General features: G+C 40.1%; 2 protein-coding genes across 7 annotated transcripts in view; one reads left to right on the top strand and one right to left on the bottom strand.

The window, feature by feature from the left end:
- The window catches only part of LOC116066257 (protein EFR3 homolog B), a 34,882-nt gene extending 26,179 nt beyond the window's left edge, over positions 1–8,703 (bottom strand). Inside the window, exons 1-2 of one of the 4 annotated variants that reach the window (XM_031322218.2) lie at positions 8,522–8,703; positions 7,901–8,039 (exon numbers count right to left, since the gene is read on the bottom strand). In XM_031322218.2, coding sequence (XP_031178078.1) covers positions 7,901–7,907 — 7 coding nt within the window. In that variant the 5' untranslated portion in view covers positions 7,908–8,039; positions 8,522–8,703. Of the gene's footprint in view, positions 1–2,910; positions 2,931–3,218; positions 3,659–6,853; positions 7,505–7,900; positions 8,040–8,521 lie in introns of those variants that run through there. The other 3 variants (XM_031322216.2, XM_031322219.2, XM_031322217.2) reach the window with 3 other exon arrangements.
- On the top strand, positions 7,537–27,460 carry si:dkey-206f10.1 (adenylate cyclase type 8). Of its 3 annotated transcripts, none has more exons than XM_035995474.1 (22): positions 7,588–7,665; positions 12,922–13,042; positions 14,658–14,868; positions 16,014–16,757; positions 17,021–17,170; positions 17,378–17,508; positions 17,783–17,894; positions 17,996–18,123; positions 19,611–19,769; positions 19,956–20,190; positions 20,271–20,441; positions 20,550–20,650; positions 21,035–21,236; positions 21,667–21,759; positions 21,955–22,107; positions 22,316–22,405; positions 22,599–22,757; positions 23,896–24,042; positions 24,491–24,583; positions 24,722–24,836; positions 24,982–25,184; positions 26,653–27,460. In XM_035995474.1, the coding sequence occupies exons 3-22, from the start codon at positions 14,749–14,751 to the stop codon at positions 26,857–26,859; spliced, it is 3,513 nt and encodes a 1,170-aa protein (XP_035851367.1). In that variant the 5' UTR covers positions 7,588–7,665; positions 12,922–13,042; positions 14,658–14,748; the 3' UTR covers positions 26,860–27,460. The 3 variants fall into 3 exon arrangements, with proteins under 3 accessions (XP_035851366.1, XP_035851367.1, XP_035851368.1); XM_035995475.1 differs by lacking the exon at positions 7,588–7,665 and adding an exon at positions 9,531–9,620; XM_035995473.1 differs by lacking the exon at positions 12,922–13,042 and having other exon boundaries at positions 7,537–7,665.
- The last annotated feature ends 141 nt before the right edge of the window (positions 27,461–27,601 follow it).

Genomic DNA, 27,601 nt, shown 5'->3' with positions numbered 1-27,601 from the left:
CTTTAAATTGATTTTTATTTCCAAACAACAGCCCAATACCTAAAGACATTCAGTTTAAATTATGAAAACGGAGAAAAGCAGCAAGTCCTCAAATTTGAGAAGCTGAAACCCGTGATTTTTGTGTGTGCATTTTTGCCGTTTTCTTTGCACATTTTTGATAAATTACTTAAACAATTAATCAATTATCAGAATTGTTGTCAATAAATTGACAAGTTGATGAATTGTTCCAGCTCTAAAATGCAACTGCAATCATTTTAAACATGAACATATTCTGCTCCTAACGTACTTAGGACTTACAAATGTCCTGCAATACCATGTTTCTGTTGGACTCCAGCTGCCTTATTGCCACGCCAAGAGAATACTGTATAGCTTCAGAGTTGTGTTGGGTTTGTGTTAAAAAATAAAGAAAGTTGTTGAGTGTTTCCAGTGTTAATAATTGTGGTTTAGTGTGGGAAAAGCTAAGAGAGATCAGCAATGTGGGTGGACAAGAATTTGGATGACAGTGGTGAAAAGCACACACACAGGGGGGTCTCACGACATCCACCCACTCTGCATGGCAAGCTGACAACACATTTAGGGGCTGGACACCAAGCGGCACCATACACACTCACACATAAACCCACACACAAACACGCTCGCACGGAACAATGATTTACTGGTTGTTGGTAGACAGAACTAGATAATAAGGAGAAGGCGGACATCTCTGCAGCCTGGTGCACCAGACTTGGGGAACTTTGGCCTGTGTGATGTCTCTTACTTGTTTCACTGATTGGATGCTAAGCTACACACCCATGCAGAATTAATTTACGTGTGCATTATGTGTACACCTGTGCGGGGATTTCCACCCCTCAAATCACCACAGCAAGGAGCCAGCCAATCACAATGCTATTTTTATCCCCGTAACCGGTCGAAAAACTTAGAAAAAATCCCGAGTTTCGCGCCCCTGGTACACCCAAGTTTCAAACAGCGGAAGCACCCTCGGATTTACCCCAGGGAAGGTGCACCGTAAGCGGGCAGAGGTCTGCCGCTTCTCCCTCCCCTTCCCCGGTCCAATACTTAGAAAAAATTCGACACTTAGAAAAAATTCAACACTTAGAAAAAATTCGACACTTAGAAAAAATTCGACACTGGGCTGGTACATTAACAGATTATACTCTCCATTTCCCCCAGGATGTCAGCTTAACGTTTCCACATTAGGGTGAGAGAGATAGAGAGAGAAGGGAGAAAAACGGGGGCAAACAAAAAATACATTGCTCTGAAAGACATGTTTGTGCATGATTAAAAGTCCTCCATACAAACACGGTCAAGTGTTAATAGGAGTAATGCACAAACCAAATAGTTTGTGCATTAACATCTGAGACAAGGTAGTGTTTGATAAGTAGCCCAGCACATCATCCCAGTATCGTATCTGCACCTGGTGTCCCGAAGCCACTCTGCTGTACCCAAAGTCACATGGCTGACAAGAGAGAGTAAATATAGTCCTGCAAGGAGAATATCAAACACACTTTGGATCTGTGTGTGTCTGTGTCTGCAAGAGAGACAGAACCCTCAATAAACATTTAGACCTCACCTTCACCTGTCATGCAAAGCACTGGTTTTACAGGCCAGACTCACACCAGCACATATACAAATATACAGAAGCAAACACTCTGTAGCCACCTACATTCTTTGCGTATATACCTGTGCATTATACATGACACTTCTTATGACGGTTACAAAGCATGTTGTCTTTCAGGGGTGTTATTACATAAGAGGAAGGGGGGAGAGACAGACCAAGTCCTGCTATTTTTAAATCAGCAAACAAAGACGGACAAAACATCCTTAAACAGTAGATTGCACACAGTAAAATGCAATCACACACCAGAATCTACAAATACGCAGAGAAAACAAGAAAAGAGGCGAGTAGAGTGTAAGTAAATAGGAGAAGAGGAGATGAGTATCGTAGAGAAGGGGCTGATAGCATTAGGGAAACCATGACAAAGTAAGAAATGGGAATTTTTGTCACGCACGGTATGACAGCTATTTAAATGTGTTGCATATATAACCACAACATCAGTCACGACAAGCCCTACCCCATTGAGAATGTATGTTCAGGCTATAGACATGTATGCATAGTGCACACTGCGCACACACTTTGCAGAGGCATATGTACAATTTCTTTTTTTTCCATGTGTGCAAGTCAAATTCAACGCACACATTCGATCCAGCGTGGGTGGAAGCAAACATGGCTGGTATAATGTGACCAACATACTGATGTACTGTACAGATCAGAGAGACTATATACACTAGGCTAGGGCAATCCGACACACTATGAATCACAGTCAAACAGGCACTGAAACTGGGCTATGAGGGACTCAAGCCCAGAGAACTATTTCCATACAGTAGCTAACCAGTGCGCTACACAGTGAAGCCTACTGAGCTTGTTCTTCCAGTGTGCAGTGTCTGTGTTGTTTTTCATTAGCCTACTGACAAAAGCCTTTTTCTATCAATAGTCTACAAACTCAAAGCAGACTACATTTTTTAATTAGTGCTAATCAATGAGCTATATATCATCATGTCCCCGAAACGCCAGCGCTACAGCAAACGCTAATACCAAGAGCATTTTCTCATTAAGGCACAGAAAAGTACCACACATTTTAACTTTTAACAGCACATACAGTATACTACGTTTCCTGTTTTCAAGGAAGCATGATTGAAGATACTATTGAAAAATCATGAAAACCATTAAAGAATAAAAAAAAAGTCAACATCTAGTCTAACACGTAAGCTTGACAACATCTCACAGAGTCTATCATATATCAACTACAACAGTTAGCTAAATATGTTATGTAGAGGACACAATGTTACCACCTTCAATATAACAAAGCAAACTATTTGAGTAAAAAGTGTTGAGACTGAAGTATCTATTACCAAACATAAACATCTTCAAAGCAGTGTCTCCTCGGAAGCTGATGCTGTTAATTTAATAGAGCAGTATCCTGCTCTAACCAGAGTCCAAGTTCCCATAATGCGCTTTAAGCAGTCAAGACACAGTAGTGACAGCTGCAGTCTATGACAAGAAAGCAAAGAGGAAATGTGTTTTAAGAATGTAGGAAAACTGGCTGAACGCTGGCTGCTTCACATTACACGCATGCTTACAAAGGAACACTTCACATTACACGCATGCTTACAAAGGAACACACACAGATACACAATGGAAGAGTGACTGTTATTCTTACCGTACATCGATTGTGATGTTGGAGTCGCTCACTACAGACGCTTATGTTTTCTTAATGCAGCTTCAGTCTCTTATACACACACTGCTGTGCCAAGAGGCACTAAAAAACCCACACAAACACACACACCGCTCACTGTGGTATAAATGCCTGCACGTGTGCTTGTCGCTAAAATGCGCACCGTGATTGGTGCAGAGCCTGGCTGGATGCACTGAATTACACACACTCTCCCTGCCGTGCCGACACACACACACACACACACACACACACACACACACACACACACACACACACAAAAGGGGGCTGAAAGACAACGTCAGAGAGAAGCGTGCCGTGATGACCTTGGATTTTCCCGTTTGTCTTCTGCAACAGCGCTCCTTCTGAAGAGGGTAGTGCAGATCTCACATGCAGGCGCACATACAAACACACACCTCACTTCTAATCATTTTTCTCAGTTGCAGAGAAAAGAAACAGAGAAAGGGGGCAGTTGGGGAGAGAATAAGAAAGAAATATGCATCAAAGGGATAGAAAGGGAGAAGACCTCCCACCCACGCAATCTCCTTTTCTCACTCTCTCCACCCCCCCTGCTCTTTCCCTTCTCTCCATCATTAATCTTTCCATGCCTCCTGCTTTACTTAGTTTCAGTTTTCCCTTCTATGCTTGAATGCAACTTTCCACCACATTTCCTTCCATTTTCAAGCCCAATACCAAAATATCTGTGCAATTATATAACCATGTATATTATATTTGCTTTTTTTATGCAAAACTGTGAAATATCCTTTTCAAGATCTCACTATTGATTCAGTCTCTTCCAGGTTTAATTTTCCAAAACCATAGTGCATAAACACAATGCTGTTCAGCAGCTGGCTCACTCATGACAGAGCTTCTCCCCTGCACATCAATGCACTGCTGCATGAGCAAACCGTATAAACCAATGCTTTTATCTACATTACAACACAGCCGTAAAACTGTGACAAACATAAAACCAGATATGATGTTCACATAATTGGCTCTAATGCACAAAATTGCAGTGAAACCATAAAGCTGACGACACTGCAGGGTCATTGTAAAAGCATGATGGAGTGCTTGAAATAATATGTATGCCTACTCAACCTTTTTGGTTCCCTTTCTTTAGTTGAATCTCTCATGAATTTTCAAGACTGACTATCAGCATTTAAAAAGTCGTTTTGGAAACAATCTAAGATAGAACCGGCTTACACGTTGTGAGAAAGCAAAGATTCATTATAAAGCTTGGTTTTTCAATTACCAAAAGTGCTCAGCTATCACTGATTGAACAAGGAAAGAGTGGGCTCCATCGGGAATTAAAGATGTTGGTGAATTGTTCTCAGTTGGGCAGCAAATAAAAAGATAAAAGATTTAGACATACTGTAGCTGTTCATCTTTAGGCTGCATCCTACTACTGCATGGAAATATCATCCATTGCAATTCACTGCAGTTTAGTATTAGTATGCAATAATTGTGATACTTTTAATAAACTCCTTCAGGATAAGTTCATCCATATGCTTACTGTGAAATCCTTTCTTTTTTTTCTTTCTTGGGTTTAAATAACAGGGGTCTTGTGTGATATAACTTTGCTTGAATGATCATTATCGTTTACAATCAAGCTTTGTTTTCCTCACTCTCGAATGCCAGAAATTCCAGTTGCCGTCTAATCAGCAATATTCCCTGTGGAGCTGTAAGCATCTCTTTCTGATGGAAGAACAAACATTTCTGGGTCAAAGACGAATAAGGATTTAAAATTTGAAAATAAATGAAAGTGTCAAAAAATGCCAACTCAAGCAATTTCTATTTTTATTAGAGTGTTCTATATACATCTCAACAACAGGAATTTAATTTAGAAATGCAATTTAATTTTTTTTGATGAATCATGTGATTTATTCCATGAAAAATGTCCTTCCTGGGTAACGGGAATGGATTTAAAAAATATTTAAATGTCTACCTTTTTAGCATATAAATGTTTAGGCATATCCATAGTTACAGCTAATCAAATGCACACTGTTCAAAAAAACTAAGTTTTTAACCCAATTAATATGATATATTTGGGTATTTATAATTAAATGGGCTCATCGTTTGATTTTGGTCACACAATATTCCATGCCAAAAACAGAAAAATTATGAAAGAAGTCTTAAAATGCTTTACAGTAAAGGTTATCAGGTTATTATTGTATACTCAACTGAGGAAAACATGATTGTGTAATATACCATGAAAATCTGAGTTTAAACACTTGACTGTGTCATTGTTACTCAGGATGACATCCCGTTAGCCAGGAATGACATAATGCAAAAATGCCATAAAAGATTAAAGAAATACATATTATTTTATTAATATAATCTAACATTATCAACACAATGCTTGAAACGTGATAAATACTAATAAAAAAACTATTTTCATTAACATGTCCAATCTGGATAACAGAGGACATTTCCTGGGTAACAGAAGATCTTCGTTATCCAGGAAGGACAAACTGTTATCCAGGAAGGACAAAAACATGATTTTCCCACCAAAACTCTGTCAAACATGGCATACTCAGCTAAAATATAGCTTAGCCTTTAAAACATTAATGCCATATTTCACATGAAATAGGCATTTTTTTAAATATCAAAACATCAAATATGTTTTATTAGCGTTATCCAGAAAGACACATGATTTTTGGACATAGTTCACCAGTGACCGAAAAAGCAAAATAAAAACTTTTTTAAGAGAGAATTACTAAACTCTCCAGATGTTTTGGGGTCCTCCATAATCTTCTTTATGATGTAATATCATATTTCATGATATTTTCATGGATTTTAAGGTCTGTTACCCAGGAAGGACATTAGGGAAATCCAAAAGTAAGGACAAAAGTATTTCTTGAGTAACATTTTAAAAAAGGATAGGATTGTTACTATATTTGTAGGTATCACTGCAAACATCGACACAATTATGCCAAAGTAGATAATTAATGCTCTTATTATTATTTTTGACATTTTTGTCACATTTTTATACTTAGATTTTAAGCCCAGACGTTACCCAGGAGGGACAGTTTGGTACTTCTGAGCTCAATAGCTCTTTGAATTTTATTTTTTTGCAATAAATACCTATTAAAGTGAGTAAAGAGGGGATAGTTGAGTAATATAATGTAGTTTTTTTAAAATTAATATTTATCTTTTGCATTATGAATATGCTTTGGACACCATAATTGACATGCCACGTCTTTGACCCTTCTCTTATCCAACATAAAGCATTTACTAGCATAAGATTTTATGAATCAGTCAACATTAAGACCCAGACTGAAAATGAATGAAATTTCCCTTTAATCAGTCAACACTGTTTAACAGCAACCTGTGCCAAGCACCAATCACAGCCAGTGTTCCTTTTGATGCTGGCCTACTCAAGTGCTTAATGACCCTCTACAAACTACAAAATAATAAGATGAATCGATTCCCAGGACAGGAGGCAGCTCAGAGCAAGTCAACTGGCAAACAAAAATGTTATTTTAGGCAACATGACATATTTTTGTCGGGCATCATGGAACCATATGGAGAAAAGCAACTTTTCAGTAAAATAAGTTCCTCTTCCTGCGACTTAGAGACCAAGAAGGAGCCAGAGAGAGAACAGAGGTGGTATTGTCACTTACCCTTGCCAATGCGATGGTCCAGAAGGGTACGACAGTCCAGTGCCAGCCTCTGAGAGGCCGGGACATCAGGCTCAGGCAAGGGCATGGCAGGCAAACAAGCACACAACAACCCACAAACACACACACTCAGACACACACTACTCCTTTTATAGACAGAAAACCTCCTAACCAAAGCCCAAAACATACACGCAACACGACAAGCAGCAGACTAAAAATCTCAGATTTTCTCGTTGTAATATATCCAATAAACGTTTGAAAAGTAAGCCTACCAACACTCAAAAAAAAAATTTAACCGCCATCAAATTCACAATTCTTTCATAGATAAGCTATTCAAAATGTACTCACTCACATCCTCAACTCCCCAGCTTGGCAGCAATAAACATTAGACAGACGCAAACATACACTTTCCCTTAGTCAAGCCTGAACAGAAAGACCAACTCCAACTTCTGTGTAAAGTTTCACACCAACAAACATCCAAATTCACTTAGAGTCCCTGCTGAACACCAGCTTGTATGTCCCGGTCTTGAGGCTTCTTAGTAATTTATCTTAGTGCATAGGAAGATTGGCCGTATTATCGAAGAGATTAGCGATTAGTCCTTATTCAATAGCAGCTCTGCTCTCTGTGTGCGCCTCTCTCATTAAAAAACATCTCACTGACACAATGGACCTCACTATCCACCCGAAGTCTCTCTCACCCAGGAGACACAGAGAGAGGCAGGGAGAGAGGGACACTGTGGGACAGCCATTCAGTCAGTGGGCTTGAGGTTTAAGGAATGTAGCCACAGCAGACGCCAACACATGCAAAATGTCTGGTGAGGGATTTCTGTGCAAATTCACACATAACACATCACACACCCTAAACATTGATGCAAAGCTTCTCTCACAAAACATTTTCACAATCAGCAATGATTCATTGTGGATTTGGAAGCTCATACAACTAGTTTTACTTTTCTCAGCATTCCACTTATTCTGCAGTGTACACTTTTGGGTGGCTGTGATTATGTCTCCGGGTTTAGTAATGAATGTGTTTAGTTTGATGTTGCCCACCTGTCATGTTGGATGCTAGTCACAAGGCGGCGTTGCTCTTCCAGGTTCACAGAGGAAGGGATATGTGTGGCACTTTATCCCTGAACTGAGTCTCCACCGGCGCTTCGAAAATCAGGAAACCCGCTGGATTGTCTTTGGCCTGTGGTGGAAGTTAGTATGCTCAAATTAGCCGATGCCCTAATAAATATTTGACACGTGAACAAGTTTGAACCATCAAAATAAGGGAAGTACCAGGTGTTAAGACTAACGTTTAGCTACCTGACCCGTGACAAACAAATGATGTAACGGTAACTTAGCAAATGTAACATATTATTAGCTATACATTGAATCCCAAATCATGCCAGTAAATTACTGTTAACGTTAACGCTAACGTTAGCAATGTTAGCTCTCGTAGGTTTTCATCTAAGGTTAATTTTGTCCTCTCGTGATATCTTGGCTACGTGTTTCGACACTTTCCCCTGATTTCGATTATGTTTAGACATACATTATCAAATGTAACATTCAGAGCTTCATTCGTCTACGCTAGTAAGAAAGTATGCTAACGTTAGCTAGCTAACTGCTTAACGAGAAGCCCTTGGCTGCTGAACAACGTTAATTAGTGTCAACGACCACATTACTTACCATGTAGTGAGCAAAATCAAAATCCTTAATGTGTGGCATACGGACAGTTAACGTCAGCCACCTTGACTTAAATTAACCGTCTCTGGTTTAACTATGACAGGACACAGTACATTTAGTCAGTCACAGCGTAACTGTTCCTCTAGCTGACAGCTGTTACAGGATAGATGTAAATATGTGACGGACCCACCACTGGACAGCAGTTTAGTCATGTTTTAGCATGCAGTCTGCGCCCAGTATCCCTCAATATTTTTTACTGGATAAATATTGAAAAGATAAACATCATATTGTACTAATACCTGGTCAGATGTTTATGAGTGTATTGTGCTTTTTTAAGTAGCCTATAATAATATATGGATACTGTTACTGTTACTCATAAGATAGATGGAGGGATGTAAGGATGTTTAAATGTAAGATATGGAGGGATGTAAAGATGTTTGAATGTAAGATATGCTGAATTACAGTAAATATTATTGACGTGTCAAATAAGCAACATCCATATATAGTTGTAAAAGTCATCAAAACATTGATAGTAATATGTAAATGTATGTGATATACTTTAAATGTATAGATCTGATGGTAATGTTGTTTCCAAAGCAGTGTTAATGTTTTGTTGTCATACATTGCTTTCATGGCTAGGCACTTTCATTTTGAAGTAAAGCTCCACTTGCCTATTGGGTCAAAGACACCATTCTTACTTATTAATCAGTGAATGCTGAACCTATTTGAGTATGCAATCCCCTTTTCATTTACAGTCCTGATAATAGGCCTATATCATAATTTATGCAGAACTGTTACAGAGTTCAGTCATCCAGACCTCTCCTTGTACAGCGATGCAAGAATTAATCAAAAAAAAATAATAATAATAATAATGATTAGTAAAACTAAAAGGAAATGAAGTGTGCCTATGAGGCTATAATGCAATACATCAACATATATTTTAAATCAGTATTCTGTAGCCTGTATCTGTGTACTGTATGGGACATTTTGCTTTTGTAATACTTTTTTTCTACCAGTTGGTGACAGCAGTGAGGCGGGATAATCCAGTCTGTGGGTGAATCTGATGGGAGATTAGGAGTGAAACAGTCTGCAATTTCCTGAGGTTATTATCATGCATAAAAACTCTTTCATTGCAATAACGTTATCTAAAGTATTCTTTAGGATAATATATCATTAATGGTGTACATGACATGTCACATTATCTGCCACCTTTATTGAAATCTGAATTTGGTGCTATTCGGTGGGCCACTAAGGCATTTAATTCCAAGGGTATCTTAACCCCACTAAGCTACCCGATCCATGTGACAGTATTTTTGTCCTCCTATGCTGCTGTCACCTCTTTTTCTGTTCAGCCCCCATTAGATGGCTATTGGTGTTTAACCCTTTTTTGAATGGGTTAATATCATCTTACTTATGTTGAGCTAATGGCTAAGCTAAAGCTCAAAACAAAGGGGTTTTGGAGGTTGTCATTGTAATATATTGTAGTATATACTTGTTCCTGCAGTAGTTATTGTAGTTAGGTGCAAGAGTAGAAAATTGTTTCACTTCGAAATCACTTTGAAAATGTGAACCTCATAAAAGATGAAAAAAAGTGTTTCAGGATGGTTGCATGGATGGATTACCAAACAGGCCTACTGGGGCCATGCCCTAGAGTCTGGGTGTCCCCAAGCCGCAGGGCCTCTGTGTGATATTGTTATTCAAATTTATTGTCGAACAGGCTAAGGGCTCGGTTAAAATCCCATTTAAGGAATATCCTTTACATTCACTATGAATCTTTGCTCTGGTCAGCATCTTTGTTTCAGTTTGACCCTAACTGACCTGTATCTGTCTTCACTTTCAAGAGCTCTGTGAGACTGCCAACAAAGGCTAACATGCAATCACCGTCCAACTGTAGTCTCACGACACCCATGCTTACACAGCGCGTTTGTGATACAACAACGCAAATAGATCTCTGTGTCCAGCATAAGTGAAATGTTTGGCAAGCACATAGGCCAAAGGGTCAGTTCTGTTTCTGGTCTGGCTTGAGTGTGTGGGAGAATCAGCTGATTAGTGGACAGCCAAAGCAGCCTTAACACTAATTAGCTTTTGGGTTTTTTACCTCACAGGCACTCCAAATAGAGTCACTAAATGAAATGACAGACATTCACAGGCATTAACTTTGATTGTTCATAATGAATTAAAAGGCTGTGTTATATCAGAATGATCTACAATTAATTAAAATTATTTCACTGTTTCTAGTAACAGTGATATCTCATTAAACATATTCAAAAATGCTGTACTACATGATTACCATGTTTAAGAGAGCTATGCTGGTGTGGTAGCACTTGTAGAACTAATTGCCTTAGACCTGGCAGCTATTTTAGATGTACAGTAATCAGCAAGAAAGGCCTGAGCTACACAGTCACGGTTGGACAGATGGGAACTCATTAGATCAGCCTTAGGGGCCTGGACACAATTAGCAAAGCCAGTCTCAAAAACTTTAAACCAGCTTACAACCATTGGGACTACAGACCTGCTGATGCTACCAGCCCAGTAAGTGTTCTTCTTCATCAATACTGAGGGAACGTTTGTGTGTTACAACACACACATTTCATGACAATTGTATGGGACATAATGCTCATAACATACAATACAAAAATATCCAACAATGACACAAATTTGTCAGAACATCTGTGCATTGGTTACAGATTAGTCCTTGCCCTGCATTAACATTTACCAGCCAAATATAGCAAGAACAACCAGAAGACAATGAGCAGGAGAATATAACACTGTTTTGAAAATCTTTAATGAGACCCTATGGATAAGTAATTCAGTCAAGCATCTACAGTGTTCTAGAGTCTACAGCCTTGACACATTTCAAATCAAGTCAAGACAACATAGAGACATGTCTGACAATCCTGACATAGTCATCAAAAATCAGGTATAACACTTGTTTTTACAACAGTTGTTTTTTTTTGTAGAAGGCCAATTTGGAAGCAGCCACATAGTATGATGAAATTACTGTACTGTACATTTTAACTTCAGGGTCTTTTAACTGGGGAGGGAATAAGACATCCAGATATACGATACCTTGCTTTGGCCACTGAAATGCACCTGATTGGAAGGCTGTTACAGGGCACTGTGCAGTTAAAGGTAACGCATCTAACTTTTCCCCATTTACCCTATAACCAGAAAATTTCGAGAAAGTCAATGATCCCGAGTAGACAGGGTATTGATCTGCTAGATTGGGACACAAAAAGTAATATATTGTCCGCATAAAGCATAGGTTTATGCACTATACCTCCTACCATAACACCTGAGAAGTTAGTCTTCCCCCTTATGGCTGCTGCAAAAGGATAGGGCTAAACAAAACAAGCTATTGGGGATTGTCTATCAGCTATTGACCATGCAATATTAATGAGACGCCTGATATTTTCTGACGAGCTACACCTGCGAATAAACCCCATCTGATCAGGATACGTTTGAGAAGTAATAACCTTATTTAATCTGTTTTCCAATTTTTTTTAAATAATCTTAATATCTGACTGCATTAGGGCACATATTCTTTACCTTTTAGGAACCAAAGTTATCAAAGCTTGCCTAAATGTTGGTGGCAGTGTGCCCTTCTGCAGTGCCTCTGTACTGTATACCTCTAACCGAAGTGGAGTGTTGAGCCATATTATATAATTGATGGGAGACAGCATTTGAATAAGGTCTGGATTGAAAAACAGTGAACCTATCTGTGGATGTGGGTGTGGTCTGCAATCAGCTGCAGTGGAGAAAGGTAATCATCAGATTATCATGCCCTCTATTTAAAAAAAGTAATATCCCAAAGCTCACACAGTAGCCCAAAATTGTATGGAAAAAAAAGAAAATTTATTTTTCACCAAGGAATCAAAATATTTTTCTTGTGTAATAGCCTGTTAGGCACAAACCTGCATTTAAGGTTTTTAGGTAATGTTGTTAACTGTTCACCCTTGCCCATACTGACATAACCAAAAGCACAAAGGCAATATGGAGGTGACAACTCTGCATTCAATTTCTACGATGACATCCGATTGGGAGCAGAGTAAATGAAAAAGAAAATGCAAGAGATAGCATATGACTAAGCACTCTTTGGTTGACTCGCCCAAAGGCTGAGAGCATAGCATTCATCTTGCAGTTGTCTTATTGCCAATGCTCTGTCAGCTTTACGGTGAATGAGAGGGGCTTTCTGACTTATCAATCCTCTTTGCACTCCTCACTGCAGCGCTGCTTTGTGGCAGTGCTTGATTTCATTTCAAAACAGTTCAGGTGTTGACCTACAATCCTGCCAGAAGCACCACACATCTTGGCTGGATCTTTATCCGTTTTGGACACTTCATCCCAGTGGGGACTATTTCAACTTTCATTTTGTCTTTCATGGATTATGCCTTCATTTTCAGATCTGCATACAATTCCTGTGCCATGGAAACAGCAAAAGTGGATTATGACGGGCGGGACGAGTATATCCTGTGGCAAATGTTGGACATGACGAGAAGATACACAATATGTAAAACATTAAAGGTTAGTTGTGGCCACAAGCCAAAATGTGTTTGTCTGCCAATTAAGTTGTTTGTATACTATAAGTGTTGCTAGATTGTTGACGTCTTTAGACTTTTCCTCTTTTCCATTCACTTTAGAAGTAGGTGACATTGTGCCAGAAATCCCTAGTCTGATAGACAACTCTTGTTTTCCCAGAACAGGTGTGGACTATGTCATACAGACTACCTGAATTCAAATAATGCATGTATTAAAATGTAATAAATAAGTCTGTATTTTATTTTAATATTAGAGTAATAAGTGATCCTTCAACAGCAGAGAAACTTGAATGCTTTCTGTGTGATCAACAAGTCCATAAAACAATGCTGCCATATTACAGCTTTCACTCACATGTTGACTATTTTCAGCTGTCGTAATGACAGCCTTAATTAAAAATGCAGGTCTTATAATATGAAGTGTTTTGTCATATCCAGTCTGTGACAATCCAACTGCTGACAGTGGACTTCGAGTGGGTGGGACAGTAGCATCAGGAGCCAGAAGGACCTGGAGGAGTTTAACTCTGGGCATTAACCAGCTCAGGTCTAAATCTATTCTAAATCTGGCCACCAGATAATTTGTGGGTAAGCTGCCTTTCTTCTGGCACACACTGTGTCAACACATGGAGCCTACCAGGTGGCTCTTTCCAACATGCTGAATGTTTGCAGCATAACCAGTTCTGTCCACATTAAACAATAAAGATGATTTGATATGATTCTTTTTTAGAAGGTGTAGACACATTTATTTGGACACATGGGCTCAGTTGGTAGATTATACCAGGAGCCACAAAGGCTATACAATCAATTACTGTTTATTCACACTCACAAAAAAGCTTTCTCCTGATTCAGCATTCAAAATCAGTATACACTACATTGGAAAGTAACAGTATGGAAGATGTAGAGATGATGCAGTGGTAAATCAGAAGGTGGATAAACTGTTTATTAAAACCAACAATCATAAAAGGAAACAAACAGCAATATGAACCAAAATCTTTCAAAGCTTTTCCAATCAAACTATAAATCTTATAATATATATATATATATATATATATATATATATATATATATATATATATATATGTTTTTTTTTCAAAGAGGTTTTGAAAAATCTGCAAATTAACTAAATTTCACAGGGCCTATTTTATACAGGGGTAAATGTGTTTTTATATATATATATATATATATAAATTATGATATTTAGCTCAATTTATAACATGTTCATGTGGTTGTACTCTCTTTTTGTTTTTAGAAAAACGGTTTCAAAATTCAAGAATTGGCCGAACACACAAAGGAACACTTCAGCAATTTAATATTGCACTTCCATAAGGTTGGGAGACTCATAGGAGACAGAGTAAAAAAAAGAATGAGTAAAATGAGCAGAAGTCGAGAATTGCTGAATTTGAGTCAGGCTCCAGAAATACTATATCCTACATTTCAAATAATGCAACTCGAAAGTGTCTTTCATTAGAACCCCCAACCCCATACGCCTGGTAAACACCCACATCTTTTCAACTCCACACACCTCTTTCTCAAGACTTTCTGTTTAAAAAAAAAAGTCTCCAAGTTTTTTTAAACCCCCAAAAATGTCAATATTTCTACTCCAGGCTGCTGCCTCTTCCTGATCTAAGACCAACAGATGAGGTCGGCTATCTTATCACCATAGTGACCTTCTCTGAGACAACACAGGTCTTCCCCATGGAGCTGCGTGAGCCGACCTGCCTTACCGCAACCCTGTCCCCTGGGCTGCGGCGGAAAAAGATGCTTTGGCAGAACGCTGTAAAACACATCATTAACCAGAAGGAGCTCAGCATCCAGGTGATGGAACCGTTGTTGTACTGTTTTTTTATTTTTTATTATTGTTTTGTACATATTCCCCTCTAATTAGACAGATGTGGTATCCTCAGAACCACTGCCTCATTTTACACAAACCAAAGAAAATTGAACTAAACTGAAACTCATGTTTTGATGTCTGTGCCTGACCATGTCTGCATCAACATCATGAACATGAATTATTGGGCCACTGCAGCTTGAGTCCAGACCACCCATGCTGGAATGAAATGTTAAATTCAATTAATTTAACTGAACAAATACTATAGGCTAGTTCAACAACAACAAAAAAACTACTTTCTTACTTAGTGTCTAGCTATGCAAATAGTTTTAGTTTTACAGTATCTGCCCAGTTTTTTAATACAACAGAGGTGATTGGAATGTAATTTGTGGTGCTCAAACCTATTTACATAATATATATGTAATTTTGAAACGATTAAAATTGTAATTTGTTAATGCTGTGAGAATCCCAAATGATATTATATTTGACTTGTCGGCAGATAGATATAGATATCACAAAATCTGAGTGAATAAAATAAAAAACTACATGGGTACCACTTGGGGTAGTGAAAAAATAATGTATGTTTTTTGTAATTCTGGACACACACTGCTCATTGACCAGTGTCCAAAAGCACAACTCAGTGATAATTATTAAGAACTGTATTGCCAAGCCTACCATATAGGCTAGATAAAAGAGACACCTTTCTACATGGACATAAGAAGATGAAGAGGTGGGCTGGTAGCTGGAGAGATGCCAGTTCACCTCCTGGGCACTTCCAACGTGCTCTTGAGCAAGGCACCAAACCCCCCAACCGCTCAGTGCGCCTGTTCAGCAGTCGCAGCCCGCTCACTCTGACATCTCTCCATTAGTGCATGTAAAGGACCTGAGCATGTATGTGTATTGCAGGCCTGTGTGTAGTGTGTAATAACAACATAGTGCACATTGTAATTCAATAAAGAGTATTAAAAAATGTAAAAATAAATAAAATGAATGAGCTTTCCAACATAAATCCATTTCTGGACCATTACAACCTATTTGTCACCTAAAGGAATGGTATGAAGCAAAAAAAAAGGGAACGGGAAAGTGCTAGATCTTACAGTAAACACATCTGATTTTCTGTTGGGTTTGACAGGTGGGTGTGGAGCCAGCAAGTAAAATCTTTGTGACTGATGCCTACATGAACGAGATCAACAAACAAATCCGTGACAAGGCCTCACGTGGGGTTACAAAACGCCGCTCCTCCACATTCAGAGTGCACCCTTCCCAGTCCCGTGGCTCCACCAGCTCATACAACAGTACCAGGGCTTCTTTGAATGAATACTCCAGCGATGCCGACTTCTTTGTGCACTGGGGCCACACAATTCGTGGAGTATGTATACCCACCTTGAGGCATACCTTCAGGTCTCGTGATCTGGAGAAACTGTACCAGCAACACTACTCCCACCAAAGACGCAACTCTCTAGCCATCACCAATGTAATCGATGCAGTGGCCAAATTACACGTATTGGTTCTGTACCTGGCACTGGCCCCTGAGGCGGTCACAGACACTCTGCGTGGCTGCCTGACGGGCATTTTCATGGTGTTAGCTGTAGCGCTGTGCATCGTGGTGTTAACCTGCAAGGACTCCTTGTCCCCACGGTGGCTTCACTATGCTAGCCTAGCTTGCTGGTTCTCGCAGACCACCCAGGTGCTGGGAGGACTTGTGTATGGACTGGAAAAAGACCCATCGTGGTATGTTTTGTTCACATTGTTCGCCACATACACGCTGCTGCCGTTACCTCTGCTGTGGGCCATGTGTGCTGGCTCCCTCACCTCTGTACTGCACCTTCTGGTGGAGATAGTGTGCCACTACAATGATGCCATGCTTTTGAGAAAGGTGAGGACTTTTTTTTCCAAGCCTATATTTGATATCCATTTATGACAACAGCTTTCTTTATTTTCACAATGTATTCCCCCCATCTCCAGCTGCAGATAGTATCTACAAACCTACTAAACACACACAATTTCCTTCTGACATCCCTCAATTTAATTGAAAGAAAAAGAAGAGAAAACCCCATCTCCTATTTCTTATCCTCTTCTTAGTTCACATGCATTGGGTTAAAATGAATTGCATGAATTCTTAATCTCTCTCGGATGCAGGTGTTTGCCAAAGGCCTGCTGTACCTGGGTATGAACACAGCCGGCTTGTTCATCCATTACCTGACAGACCACGTCCAGAGACAGGTCTTCCTGGAGACGCGGCGCTGCATTGAGGGTCGCCTCAAACTAGAGCAGGAAAACCAGAGACAGGTACAGTGACTGCTGCCATTGTGCTATAGGTTAAACTTGGAGAATAATGAAGACAGGGACATGCTGTATTATGACCTTTGTTGACTGTTAAAACTTTTCTCAAAACTTCACCAAAAAAAGCCTCTTAAATTCCCTTGTGACCTGTGTATAAACAAGCATTTTGCTGCTGATACCATGTCAAATAGAGTTCATCATCTTGCCACACAGGAGCGTCTGGTGCTGTCAATCCTGCCTCGCTTTGTTGCCTTGGAGATGATCACTGACATGAGCTCTCTGGAAGATGAACTCAATCCTCACGAGTTTCACAAGATCTATATCCATCAGTACAAAGATGTCAGGTACACACACACACACACACACACACACACACACAATGTCAGTATGTTAGTACTACTAAGGCTTATATAAGAGGGTTTTACGAAATAAGTTTCTCATGGATGTTTAATTTTTTTAGGACTTGTTGTCATCCTTTTCAAAGTGCAAACTCTTTACATTCAGTCTTGCATGTGTTCACTCGAACCAAACACATTAACAGGAATCTCTTACAATTTAAATGTGTATGTTGTTAGCATACCACTTATTTTACTGTTACTGTTTCTCTCGTCTTTGCAGCATCCTTTTTGCAGACATCAAGGGCTTCACTCTGTTGTCCATGAATCTGTCGGCCCAGGATCTGGTTCGAATCCTCAACGAGCTCTTTGGACGCTTTGACCGACTGTCAGATGTGAGACTTTGAGCTCTTTTTTGTTGTTGAGATAACATATATTTTATTGTTCTATCAATAATTTATTTTCTCTTTTCCCTGGTGTCTTGACATCATCACAGGAGCACCACTGCATGCGGATAAAGATACTGGGAGACTGTTACTACTGCGTGTCAGGGGTCCCTGAGCCACAGCGTGCCCATGCCCGTCATTGTGTTGAGTTGGGTCTGGCCATGATCAACACCATACGGTCAGTGGAGTTTTTAAGGGCCTATCATGCTGTCTCCTGCAAAATAATGATATTGCATTTACATCAAAGGTCAGGTATATTACTGTTGTATTTATTTAATTTGACAGGAGTTGTGTATGTCTGCATCAGCCAATTATAATGGAGTAGCTTTAAATTAGTGTTTGCTATTTGTTACTGGGATGCGTCACAGGTCTCCTTCCAATTGTTTTCTGAAATGTGCTCTTTTAAGTCCACCCTCCATTTCTCAAGTCTGGTTATCAATGTTTCTTTAGAGCCAGATGCAAGCCAGTTATATATGGATGAGATCAAACCCCTCTCAATGCAATTGTTTGTTATAATTTATTCTAAGGATGAGAGTGCAGGAATCCCGACTGATTGGTTTTGCAATAAAGTTCCTCACTTGGAGATATTTAAAAAAAAAAATGTTTCTTTGGGATGTCATACCTTAGAGAGATTTCTTCAAAGGTCAGGGGGATATTTTGAAATAAATACATTAATTTAGGCAATATGTTCATTTTTAATTTATTTATTGTCCCTATCATAGATATAGGTAAGGGCATCCACCTTTCTATAGATTTATGTACAGAGTTCATTATTACTTCATAGTCTGTTCGTGCTATAGTTTCTAAATGAGATGTTATTTTGATGCCCAAATATGTCAAATTAGATGAGAGCCTCGAAAGTAAACAAGCATTGGTCCGTATATTGTCTTTCAATACATATTGTCTTTTACTTTATTGATACTACCAAACAGGCCGATTAGATCTGACAGTGCTGGTATGGTTGTGTTCAATTGTTTTAAGAATAAAATTACGTCATCAGCGAAAAGAGCTATTCTTTGATCTCTGTTGCCAATTGTAATCCCTTGTATTTGCCTACTAGATCATATTGCTATTGCTAGTGCTTCAATAGCTCGTATTAACAGAAGTGGTGATAGAGGTGAACCTTGGTGGCAACCTCTTATAATATTGAAGGGCTCAGAAACCACTTCATTTCTCAGTACCTCAGCTCTAGGATTGAGATGTAATATTTTGATCCAGTTAAGGAAAGTATTTCCCAAACCAAATCAAGCTATAACGTCAAAGATCCACTCTCCACTCAACCCTATCAAGGCATTCGCCGCGTCAAGCGAGAGAAGACCTGTGTCTTTTTCTTCTTTTTGGCAGTACAGTACATTGAGAACGCGCCTTACATTATGGAATCCTTGCATTCCCTTTACAAATCCATTTTGGTCATCCCCTACAATACTTGTAAGCACACCCTCTATCCTTTTCGCCAAACATTTTCTGAGGATTTTTGTATCAGTGTTTATTTAACTTATAGGTTGCATATTCTCACACCTAGTTTTAGGTTTTCCTGGTTTTGGAAGCAGGATGATCAAGGCCTCCATCATTGAGGCAGAGAGGTAGCCATTATTGTAGGATTCTAGATACATCTCACATAGCGTAGTTGCCCTCACATGGTCACTTTACTACCCACCAAACCAGGTATGTGCGGAAGCAGCTGAACTTTGACATGGACATGAGGATTGGGATCCACTCAGGCTCTGTCCTGTGTGGGGTGCTGGGCCTGCAGAAATGGCAGTTTGACGTCTGGTCGTGGGACGTGGGCATTGCTAACATGCTGGAGGCCGGTGGCATACCAGGGTGAGTGGATGGCTAGTACCAGCAACCAGCAGTAGTATCTCTTAGATGCGACACATTTTATCTCTGCCCTGCCTACCACATATTTTTACACATATACCCACTGTTGTACCACTGAAATTATTCAAACTATTAATTTCTTCTTATGACATAGAAATGTCTTTGTACATTCTATTCTCTCTCATCCAGCCGCATCCACATCTCAAGGGCAACTCTGGACTGCCTAGAAGGCACCTACAAGACAGAAGCTGGTCATGGTCGTGACAGGAGCGAATTTCTGCTCAAACACAACATCGACACTTTCCTCATCTGCCCTCAGGAGGAAAGGAAAGAAGTTGACCATGTTTACCCCCTTAAAGTCCAGAAAACTATTAGAACCTGGAACCCAGAGCTGCCCTTTGGGAACGTCATTGACATGAACAGTGTAGGTGTTTCCAAACAGCTTTTCTAATGTACACACTACGTACTTGATTGATCTCACACCATCGTATTCTTTTCCTGCAGATCCTGGCCTCCTTTACGAACGGCTCGATGCCCAACATATGTCAGTCCACCTCCAAGGAAATCAACAAACGCATCAAACACGCTATTGAGGTTCGAAGCAGTGAGCGTATGCACAGGGAGCACATCACTCCACTGACCCTGAAGTTCAAAGACACGCACATCGAGGACAAGGTAAGCAGGTAGAGATGCTTGTCCAGACAGTGTTTGGTATGAGGAAATAAGTTCATGTCTCAAAGTAAATAATGCTGATCTTTCTTTGATCTCTCTTGGTTTGTCCAGTTCTCCCAGATGAGAGATGAAATGTTCAACTCCAACCTGGTCTGCTCCTTCATCATGCTCCTCTTTCTCATGGCTGCCCAGGCCCTCATTCCTGCGCCCAGGTAGGGAGACACAGACAGGTTAACAGCAGATGAGTTATGGATTGAAGCTTTAAATTAAATTCTTCATTAAAAAGTCCTAAAGAATCTGTATTCATAGATACTAAACAATATCAAATTGAACTTTTTCTGACTGAAAATATCAGCTTTAATGTTGGTTTAACACCACTAAAGATGTACTGCACTGTTTGTCTGATTTGAAAGCCACTATATGTAAGATTCATTTTTCTTCCTTTGGTGCCATCTGGAGGTAGTATCAAGAATGAAATTTATACTTCTCCAGAGCATATGTCACACACTCCTCTCATACAGTAGATTAGCATTTTCACTATTTTACTCACTTCCTTTCTCTTCTACTTACATTCCTCCCTCGTTCTTCCTCTGCAGGCTGTTCCCAGCCGTCCTCCAGTTTTCAGTCTTCCTGCTCGTCTACATGCTGCTGCTGCTGTTGGCCCTGGCTGAAGAGTTCAGGTGCACTCCTGCACGGCTGCAGTACATCTGCTGCTGGATCCATGAAAACAACAGCGCCCGCAACCTCCTCACCCTTACAGCCATCGTCATCAACTTCGGCATGGTCTCTACTGACATGGTGAGAGTCTAAACAGGACAGGGCCAGACTTCTATACATTGGTTGATGAATAAAGTTTATTTTCCCTGCTACAACGTTCCTTTTTATACTGCTGTACTGTTTTGCCTGCTCTTTAAAAGAAGTGGAAAGATTTCCACATAAAATTGTACTGTGCAAATTGCATGAAGGAATTAAGTCCCCCCACCCCCCCCACCCCACACCACCACCTTAAATGTTTATGCATAAAGGAGAAAGGTGTGCCTCCCCGCTGACATGTAAAATGTATTTTAGATGACAAGCAAACTATGCTTCCAACTTAAAAACCAACTAACCAATGTCTACATTAGAAGGGTGTATCCGTTTCATTCTGATACTCCTGTCAGTCTTTTTTTAAGTTAAGGTCAAAGGTTTTATGTGACTTGTATAACTTGTGCTGTTTACCTGTGTCCAGGTATGGTGCATTCTCACAGACACACAGGAGGCTGAGGTAATGGACAGAACCAACACAGCCTCACGTCCCTTCACCGTCTGCACTTACCAAGAGGTAAAAACAGCAGCAGTTTTATGTTGTACACTTAACAATATATAACAACAATATCTGGCAACATTTGGACTCGTATTAAATCACATTTTCTTGACTTAAAGTTTTCTCACCCAATTGCCATTTTAACTTCAAGAAAATCATCAAAATACATTCTCCTTCTTCGTTGCCTCTTCTTCACTCCCTCTATCTCCTCAGGTTTTTGTATTGAGTGGTGTTATCGCCATGGTGACTTGTGCCGTGTTCCTGCGTCTCAACTCTCTGCTGAAGCTGGCGGTGTTGCTGCTGGCGGTGGCCATCTACACCTACCTCACCCACCTGGCCTTCCTCACACTCACACGCCATGATATGCCTCACAGGTCGGTGAAAAATATACACCGGCCAGCTCAGGCTGTCACACAATGACGTTTTTTTTTCTTTACATTTAGTTAAATGTTTGTAATTGTTTTGCTTAGTTATAAAAGGTTTCAGCATTTCAGCTGTTGCGACTGTACTACTATTGCACTGAACACCTTTTACATAATTTACATCTCTATATTCCATCTCTCTTAATTCATTTCTGCACAGGTCTCACTATGTCAGAAGAAAAGGAATTTCCATCCTTCTCATGGCCATGTTTATTATTGCTGTCTTCTACAATGGACGACAGGTACTGTTAAACTCAGAGAAGTTTTTCCTGTGTTGATTTAGCAGCGGTTTACAGTAGTTTAGTCATCCTTGCATTGTTTTTCTGTATTATTAAGACCAAATCTGTCAGCTGCCAAACTGAGTAAATGTGTAAAGGAAAAAGTCACATACAGGTGACCCCTGATGATGAGTCTTATCTGTGCTTTACTTTCCAGTGGGAGGCCACTGCCAGACTTGACTTCCTGTGGCGTCTGCAGGCCCAACAGGAAGTGGAAGACATGAGGGAATTGCGGGAACACAACGAGTGTCTATTACACAACATTCTGCCTGTGCATGTGGCGCAACATTTTCTGGACAGGAGCAAGAATGACGAGGTGCAAAAAAACATGACCTCACCTCTGTCAGCAACTTCCTTCCTACACTATGTTTTCTTTTCAAATTATTTGTCTTTCGTTGCCTTTTTTCAAAGGAGCACAAAAGTATAGAGAGAATAATCCAAGTTTATTTGAAAATCATTTTATTTTAAATGCTGATTGGACTATTTTAAATGTCTGAATATATTTGCTGTTACTCTGATAAAGACAATGTAGGTGAAATATATATATCTTTTTATATATAAACATGTTATATGGAAGGTTTAAATGTTATTTACTGGATGCCTTTACACATTTGCACAGTTTATTGTAATTTATTGAACTGCTTAAAGGGATGGTTCGGAGTAATTTCACCCTAGGGTCCTTTGCACCATGACCTCGAGTTAAAAGATAGGACAAGATGCCACTCAGTTGTATCTATCCCGGCTGAGGTATAAAAGCTAAAAGGTTAGATCTGGAGACCTTCCACGATCTACCGTTTCGCTACAATGACCCAGAGCTTCTACAACAGTGGCTTGTCGTTCTCAAAATGGACATCACGACGCCAGTCAAGACGCTAAAGAAGAAGCGCTACCAACAAAATATTAGTGCATCCCTGGAACTGGGCGTCGTTAGACTACATCCTCATGCAACACTTTCTGCCAGGACTTTTACTTCTACGTGCTTTTCCCAAATCACGGAAGTGACGTCGACACAGCGGTAGCGGTAGCAGCAGAGAGTAGAAGCCATCAGGGTTGTGTTATTTAAATAAACTCCTGTTGTGCTTACAAACTTTCCAATGCCTCGTTTTATGAGTACAGAACCTATTTGTACTACTGTAGAAGTTTGGTACCATTCCGGGCATTATTAGTGGGGTAATTTACAAGATACACCTTTGGGTCCATTAGTGCCTGCACTAAGCCATTCGGCTGATAGCGCTAACTCGACCAATGTTAGACCAAGAGAAAAAAGCTTCTGGGTGTTTGGCTCGAGGTCATGGTGCAAAGGACCCTAGGGTGAAATTACTCCGAACCATCCCTTTAACAACAGCCGACGACTTGCATTGATAACTAAAAGTCGTACTGAATAAATCAATCTACTGTATGTATGTCAAACAAAGAGTTTTTTTATGATAAAAATTATACTATTTACATTTCAGGAGCTTTACTCCCAGTCCTACGATGAAGTCGGTGTCATGTTTGCCTCCATCGCTGGGTTCAATGAGTACTTTGAGCAGAAAGAGATCAGACATGAAGGAGTGGACTGCCTCCGACTTCTGAATGAGATCATTGCTAGCTTTGATGATGTGAGTATGGGACTGAAAATGAAAGTGTGCTCTGTACAGTAGATTCCAATGTTGTTGTTTTTTACTCTAACATTATATACAAATCTGAATACAGCGACATACTCACTTTAGTATGGTATTACTTTTAAAGGGTAAAGGGTAATTTATCCAAAGTAGTATTGTGTATATATATACATTATTTATCTGGGTACTGTAAATAACAGCAATAAAAACATGTATTATATTTCATCTTTCAAATATATATAGATTTATCTGTGGTATATTTAAGTGATATTCTTCCTATTAGAAGAATTCTGTCTTCACCTGTCCCTTTAGGTGATAAGAATAAATAAGAATAAAACAGATAGTAGGCTTTATTTCAGGACATGCTTTTGACATAATGCTGGCATAACTCTCTATTTGAGATTGATGTGTCATTTGATAATTTTATCTCTAAAAATTTCACAAGTTGTTGGAGGAGTCGTACTTTCACTATGTGGAGAAGATCAAGACCATTGGGAGCTGCTACATGGCAGCCTCTGGCTTAGCTCCAGACAGACAGGTGGGACATCTTATTGCATACATTATGCTATTTTTTGGTCTTCCATGATCTGGACCTGCTTTGATATCTTCACCCCCCGTCCCCTCTCTTTCGCTCTCTCTCTCTACCTAACTATCCATCTTTGTCTGTCTCTCTCAGACATCTATGGATGAATGGAATCACTTGAGTGAGCTGGTTTTGTTTGCGTTGGCAATGCAAGAGACCTTGAAAGAGATTAACAGGCTCTCTGCCAAAAACTTTCAGCTACGTGTGGGTAAGTGGCTAAATGGCTTGCCTCCTAAAAGCACAATTGATGGCTGATATAAACTGCTCTCTGCGATGGTTTCTAGTGTCATAGATTTAATACAAATTCCTTATTTGTCTAAAGTAAATTGCTTGTCTGTGTTGCACTGAAACAGGCATTGCCCACGGGCCGTTGGTCGCAGGGGTGATCGGTGCCACCAAGCCGCAGTATGACATCTGGGGGTCAACCGTGAACCTGGCCAGCCGCATGGACAGTACAGGTGTGAGCGGACGCATCCAGGTACCTGAGGCCACGCGCAGGGTCCTGGCAGAATGGGGTTTTGTCTTGGAGCTACGTGGAGAAATCTTTGTGAAGGGGGTGAGTGGCTGTTAATGTTAGTGGTTATTCTACTGTCAGTTGTCCTTAAAGGTCCCATGGCATGAAAATGTTCACTTTATGAGGTTTTGTACAACATTAATATGAGTTCCCCTAGCCTGCATATGGTCCCCCAGTGGCTAAAAATGGTGATAGGTGTAAACCGAGCCCTGGGTATCCTGCTCAACCTTTGAGAAAACGAAAGCTCAGATGGGCCAATCTGGAATCTTCCCTTTATGATGTCATAAGGGGAAAGGTTACCTCCCCTTTCTCTGCTTTGCCCGCCCAGAGAATTTGGCCCACACATGAGAAAGAGAGAGACATCATGGCTTGCAAACGAGCGAAGCATGGCAGTTGGTCAAGGCCACACCCCCACCCTCCACCTTGCCCCCCATCTCTCCTCCTCAATAGCATTTAAAGCTACAGACACAGAAATGGAACGTCCTAAGCAAAGCTCATTGTGGGACTGGCTCGTAGTGGCTGTAATTCTGCATTTCTGAATTTCAGGAAAGAGACTTCAGATACAGTATTAGGGGACCACTAAGGCCTGAAGCATCCAAAAAGCAGCATGTCATAGGACCTTTAAGTATAGTGAAATGGAGGACCATTTGGGTCTTCCAGAATGCTATGGATCTGATTTTACTGGGTAGCCACATAGTTAAGTTCAGGTTGGTCTCACATTGCCAGACCTTCCTCCACAGCGCTGCGGAGGAGGTTCAGGCGAGTCCACACAGCATTCCGGGATGGGAGAAAAACATGCTCTGGTTTATCTATGCTACTTTTTTAAAAACTAATCACAATCGTCTTGGGCGGTGCTAAGTGCCGCAAGGAGCAACGGCGCCTCTGCAAAATAGCCTCGGTAAAGGAACTTGTTTTGGTGGAACATGTATGTTCAATGGTTGTTTTAGTCATGTAACAGAAAACTCCGATATGACATAATCTAGCTAGCTGTCTCAATTTACCATGCAGAGATCTGAGGAGCAGTTAACCATAGTCCTCATAAATCCACCGGCATTTAAAATGCCAACATAAAGAAAGCGGAAGGTACTGGACATCCGGCCGAAACGAAAGACATCCAGCGGAATTTCCAGTGGCACCTGAACAATCCCGGAAGTGGAATGTTGTGGATATAGACTAAGTTCAGGTTAATGTTCAGTGAAGTTCTTATATGAAGGTAATGCAGAGAAGACATTTTATGACACTAAAACAGCTAATGTTCAGGCTAACAGGCTCAGAAAACTACAACAGGACAAACAACAGGACAAATAAAACAATAGAGACATCTACTGGTGAAAAGAAACAACAGACAGATGAATGAGTTGCGTCACTGTTCAGGAAGGGGACATTAATGCATGAAATGTGTAGATATTAAAGCATCTTAACCATATTTGTAAAGAGGTGTTGATAATAAAAGCCATGAGGGTGACTGAAAAAGGATTAACACACTTTGTGACTGCTGTTGTCATTGCAGGTGAGCGAGAGTCAGGGGAAAGTCCGCACCTATTTTGTCAGCACCATGCGCAGCAAGAGGACCAATGTTGGTCGCATGGGAGCACGGACAGGAGGACGCATGACGCTCGCAGGAGTGGTGTTTGGTCTTGTCCAGGCCAGACAAAAGGAAAATATGAGAGAGACTAATGGGGGGGTCAGTCTGACTCCCCGCACTCATCAATGTTGAGGGGACTTTTGGGGTCAGATGGTGGAGGACACAGCACAGCCATATTGTTTCTACTGGTTTACAGTTTTGCTCTGTGTGTTTTATACTTTGCCATAATAACCAAATTAGCTTCACAAACAGAAGAGGGTGTAGCTGTTAGACACAGGACCCAAATCCTATACAAGAGCCTTTGTTCCTGTGTCCTCCTCTGCTTTTCTGTCAAATATGTTGGGCTGTATTGTACTTAATGGACATTTAGGGAAACTAATACAGGGGCAGGCTGGCTTCTTTTACAGTGAGTCTGAATGCCATCTTGAGGGCACTGCTTTCTATTTTCTGTTGCCATATCTACACCTTATAAGCAGTTTAAGCATGTTAAGTTCATTTTGTACAAAACTAACAAAGGCCAACATGTTTTTTGCTGTTATCCCAGCAATTTCTCAGACCTCTAAGCCAAAATACCTCAAAACAACCAGCTCAACCTTTCATAGACTTTTTAATGGCCTATACAATGCTGACTAGTGTTTTTTACTGTAATGTGCATTATTCATTAAAATCAAAGGACAAAGAAGGTTGTGTTTTGCGTGTAATAATGATGTAATAATATGTTATATTGTGTCACTTTTTTTATGTTTTAACTGAAGGATGACAAGCGCATCTATGGGACAAAAAAAACAAACACAGAAACTCATATAGTGTATAATACATATTAATTAATAATAATGATTAGATCATGATCAAAATGTTTATACCTCAGACAGAC

The sequence above is a fragment of the Sander lucioperca genome, chromosome 19, assembly GCF_008315115.2.
Source record: "Sander lucioperca isolate FBNREF2018 chromosome 19, SLUC_FBN_1.2, whole genome shotgun sequence".
NCBI lineage: Eukaryota > Metazoa > Chordata > Actinopteri > Perciformes > Percidae > Sander > Sander lucioperca.
The sequence above is the reverse complement of the archived record's forward strand: the minus strand, read 5'-3'. Positions and strand labels throughout refer to the sequence as shown.